Raw genomic sequence first — 4196 nt, 5'->3', positions numbered from 1 at the left:
GTGTGTGTGTGTGTGTATGTATGTATGTATGTATGTATGTACATATGTTATGTATATGTATATGTTTCTTGATCCAACGTACCTTCCATACAGGTTTCGGGACCTCGTTCGCTGCAGCCGTCACAGTGGGGTATGCTGTGCCCCGCAGACACGCCCGAAGGAGCGCAGTGCGGTCTGCAGAAGAACTTAGCACTCATGACTCACATCACTACGGACGACGAAGCAGAGCCCATTCTCAGGCTGATCATGAACCTGGGTGTGGAAGACGTGAACCTCATGTCAGGAGAGGAGCTGTGCGCCCCCAATATGTACATTGTGTTCTTGAACGGTGTGATTGCAGGATGCACCAGAGACCACCAGCGGCTGGTGCGGGACGTCCGGGCTATGAGACGGGCGGGGCATGTCAGTGAGTTTGTGAGTATCTATCCCTCGCATATGCAGAGCTCCATCAACATCTCCAGTGACGGGGGTCGTGTGTGCAGGCCATATATCATTGTGGAGAAGGGACAGCCCATGGTCACAGAGGGCCACATCCGCGAACTGAACCAGGGACTCAGGAGCTTCAATGACTTCTTGAGTGATGGCCTGGTGGAGTATCTGGATGTGAACGAGGAGAACGACAGTCTGATTGCGCTGAATGAGAGCTACGTCAATCCGAAGACGACGCATATGGAGATCGAGCCGTTTACCATTCTGGGCATCTGTGTGGGCCTTGTACCGTACCCCCACCACAATCAGTCCCCGCGCAATACGTACCAATGTGCTATGGGCAAGCAAGCAATGGGCATCATAGCACACAACCAATTGAATCGGTTCGATACCCTACTCTATCTGCTGGTATACCCTATGCGGCCGCTGGTGCAAACCAAAACTCTGGAGCTGTCGGGTTACACACAATTGCCGGCTGGTCAGAACGCGGTGATTGCTGTCATGTCATACTCTGGCTACGATATCGAAGATGCGCTGATTCTCAACAAAGCCGGAATTGAACGAGGGTAAGTGGGTACTATAAGGGGAGACTGCCGGGGTGACGTAGCACAGGTGTTATTCCTATGGTACAAGACTGTGCCCTTGCTGTGTGATTGTATGTCCAATGCCTCTGATCTAGTAGGCAATGTTCAACGAATTTACTTAACTATTGCGCTTGGCTTACCACTCGACTGCTCCCTCTTCCAGATACGGCCGGTGCATGCTGTACCGAAAGTACGCGACAACGCTGCGGAAGTATCCCAATGGTCTCGATGATCGAATCAAGCCCGCACCTCGGAGCCTGGAAACTGGGGAAGTGCCCCCACAGTTTGCATCCTTAGAGGAGGATGGCATCGCAGCTGTGGGTTCCAGGCTGAAGTATGACGATATATATATAAACAAGGAGACGCCCACCATCACTACCAACGCGGCTATGCCGAGACCCGGGGGAGGCGCGGGCCAGCCCGAGGTGGAATACTATAAACAGCCGTCCAAGTACAAGCAGAAATACGATGCGTTCGTCGATAAAGTATGTTCTGTGTAGCTATGCTGTCGTATCAGCGGCCGTCATGCGATGGTTCTGTCGACCAAATATGAGAGGTGTGACTTGTGGGTGGGGTGTCCCTATGCGATTGTTCGTTTTTAACTGTGGCACCCGTCTCAAAGTACCATGTCACTCAGATACTCAGTACAACAATATGTTACTCAGATTCCCAGTACAATACTACGTCACTCGGATTCCCAGTACAATACTACGTCACTCGGATTCCCAGTACAATACTACGTCACTCGGATTCCCAGTACAGTACTACGTCACTCAGATTCCCAGTACTATCACCTCCATGCCTGTCCTGATATGATCCATTGGGTGTGTTGCATCATCTACAGGTTATGCTGACCACCAATACAGACGGACATCTCCTCACCAAACTCCTGCTGCGCACCACTCGTGTTCCGGAATTGGGCGACAAGTTCAGTTCGCGGCATGGGCAGAAAGGTGTCACAGGTCTGATTGTCAGCCAAGAGGACATGCCCTTCACGGACCAAGGTATCTGTCCTGATATGATTATGAACCCGCATGGTTTCCCGTCACGTATGACGGTGGGCAAACTGATGGAGCTGCTGGGCAGCAAGGCGGGTGTCATGGTTGGGAAGATGCACTACGGTACGGCGTTTGGGGGTGAGAAGGTGGAGGACATGTGTCGTATTTTGGTACGACATGGATACAACTACACGGGCAAGGATTTCATTACGTCGGGCATTAGTGGTGAGCCGCTGTCGGCTTATATTTTCTTCGGTCCGGTTTATTATCAAAAGGTAAGTCTGTTGTGCATTTCGGATGTTCTGAATCTGCAGTCGCTCGCCAGGTATAGGATCGGTGACTACTAAGTGAACCGGTTTAGAGTTTAAGGTTTAGGGACCAACCGACGCTTGCCTATACATGCCCACATTCTTACAATGTATTAGACCGTTCGTTTACCTTGTTCATGCACGCTGCTCATCCCCTCATTGTAGCTGAAGCATATGGTACAAGACAAGATGCACGCGCGAGCCACCGGTCCTCGTACCATCTTGACGCGTCAGCCGACTGAAGGTCGTGCCAACGACGGTGGTCAACGTTTCGGAGAGATGGAAAGGTAACTTCGTATTCTTCGACAAGAAGTACATCTTGGTGTCTTAGGTTTTAGGGTTTCTCGATTGCCTCTCCAGTATACTACGTTGCTGTTCATTGCTTTCCTCCGTGGGCCGTCTCTGCCTGTTCTTAGGACCAGTCCACTCGTGGCTGCATTATCTCATCGTGAACGTTGTTTTTACGTACCCCTCAGAGATTGTCTCATCGCCTATGGAACGTCTGGGTTGCTACTCGAGCGCTTGTGCATCAGTAGTGACCAATACTCTACCACCGTGTGCAATAAATGTGGCTTGCTGTGCGATCCCAAGTGGTGCCAGTATTGCAAGACCTCCGCGGAAGTGAGCTCGCTGAAGGTATGTATAGTGTTGCGTAGCTTGTCGTCTCAGCAGATATATATATATATATAATCCATTCATAATACAATACACATATACATACATAATACATGTATATATACATATAATATGTCAGTATCGGATATCGCGCAGCAGCCCCAAGGATTACCTTTCTAGCCTGCTCGTTTTAGGTTCTTCTATCTCTGCTACCCATGCCTCCTGCACCATTCACATCCGTAGAGTAGCCGGGTTACAATTTTTCTACGGCGCATGTCTCTTCCTCGTATGTACCTGTACCTGTCTTAGCCACTAGACACTGAAATGTACTTGGTCAGTGTATCTGTTCTGAATACTGCTAGTGCTTTGTCCTACGCATCTGCACTATCATCGTTCCTAAAGTCACGATTGTTGTCTCAATTCACAAACTCATTTACAATGCCACCGTCTCTTATTCCTATTCTTCTGCACCACGCCAGCTGCCCTATGCGTGCAAGCTGCTCTTCCAGGAACTGACGTCCATGAATATTGCACCAAGAATAACGCTGGACAGCGCATTCTAAAGCGAGAGATTCTCGACAGGAGCGTTCAGGTTGCAGTGAGAGCCTCGTCGCCCGACGGTTACTCAAGTGAACGCTTTGCCAAATAAGTCACGATATGCCCGACTTCCTAGAACGACATCACAGCCTGGAACGACTCGAACCGTTTTGACAATAAACGTTTCAAGTCTTCCGCAAGTCACACCTTAAATCTGTACAGTGTTCAGCCTTGTGTTTATTGCTCTCACATGTCACGAGGAAAAAGGTTTTCTGACCACTAAAATGCATTTAAAAGGTCTTTAAGTGGAGGCCAAGCTTTAACCTTATGTCTCATGCGATCAATATTATTGCCTTTGATCCCACCAATAAGCCATTTCATAATTGTTATAATTTTATACCACTGGTTACAATGCTTTGCCCAGTGACGCAAGGCTGGACTACACGCTACTCAACCAACCGTCATAGGATTCATCCGATTGGCGGAAGGACTTTATGGTATTTAGTTGAGCAGCGAGTTGAATGCAAAGTTACCAACTGGGTGCAATTAGATTTCAGTACATCGCCCTCATTGTATCATCAAAACAGCCCAAGTAAATGCACGAATAGGTTAATCCAAGTGAATGCACGAATAGTTTGACCCAAGTAAAAGCACGAAAATGCACATCCCAAGAAAATGCACGAATAGCTTAACCCAAGAAAATGCACGAATAGCTTCACCCAAGT

At 48.7% G+C, this 4196-nt stretch overlaps 1 protein-coding gene across 1 annotated transcript in view; it reads left to right on the top strand.

Moving 5' to 3' along the window:
* The window catches only part of SARC_05621 (DNA-directed RNA polymerase III subunit RPC2), a gene marked incomplete at its 5' end in the record, with an annotated part of 7263 nt that extends 3583 nt beyond the window's left edge, over positions 1 to 3680 (top strand). The window contains 6 exons of the mRNA XM_014300519.1: positions 94 to 995; positions 1177 to 1498; positions 1858 to 2286; positions 2485 to 2606; positions 2796 to 2955; positions 3414 to 3680. Coding sequence (XP_014155994.1) covers positions 94 to 995; positions 1177 to 1498; positions 1858 to 2286; positions 2485 to 2606; positions 2796 to 2955; positions 3414 to 3497 — 2019 coding nt within the window. The 3' untranslated portion in view covers positions 3498 to 3680. The remainder of the gene's footprint in view (positions 1 to 93; positions 996 to 1176; positions 1499 to 1857; positions 2287 to 2484; positions 2607 to 2795; positions 2956 to 3413) is intronic.
* Between the last annotated feature and the right edge of the window lie 516 nt (positions 3681 to 4196).

The sequence above is a fragment of the Sphaeroforma arctica genome (assembly GCF_001186125.1).
Source record: "Sphaeroforma arctica JP610 unplaced genomic scaffold supercont1.365, whole genome shotgun sequence".
Classification (NCBI taxonomy): domain Eukaryota; class Ichthyosporea; order Ichthyophonida; genus Sphaeroforma; species Sphaeroforma arctica.
Note: the sequence above shows the minus strand (reverse complement) of the source record. Positions and strands in the feature narration are given on the sequence as shown.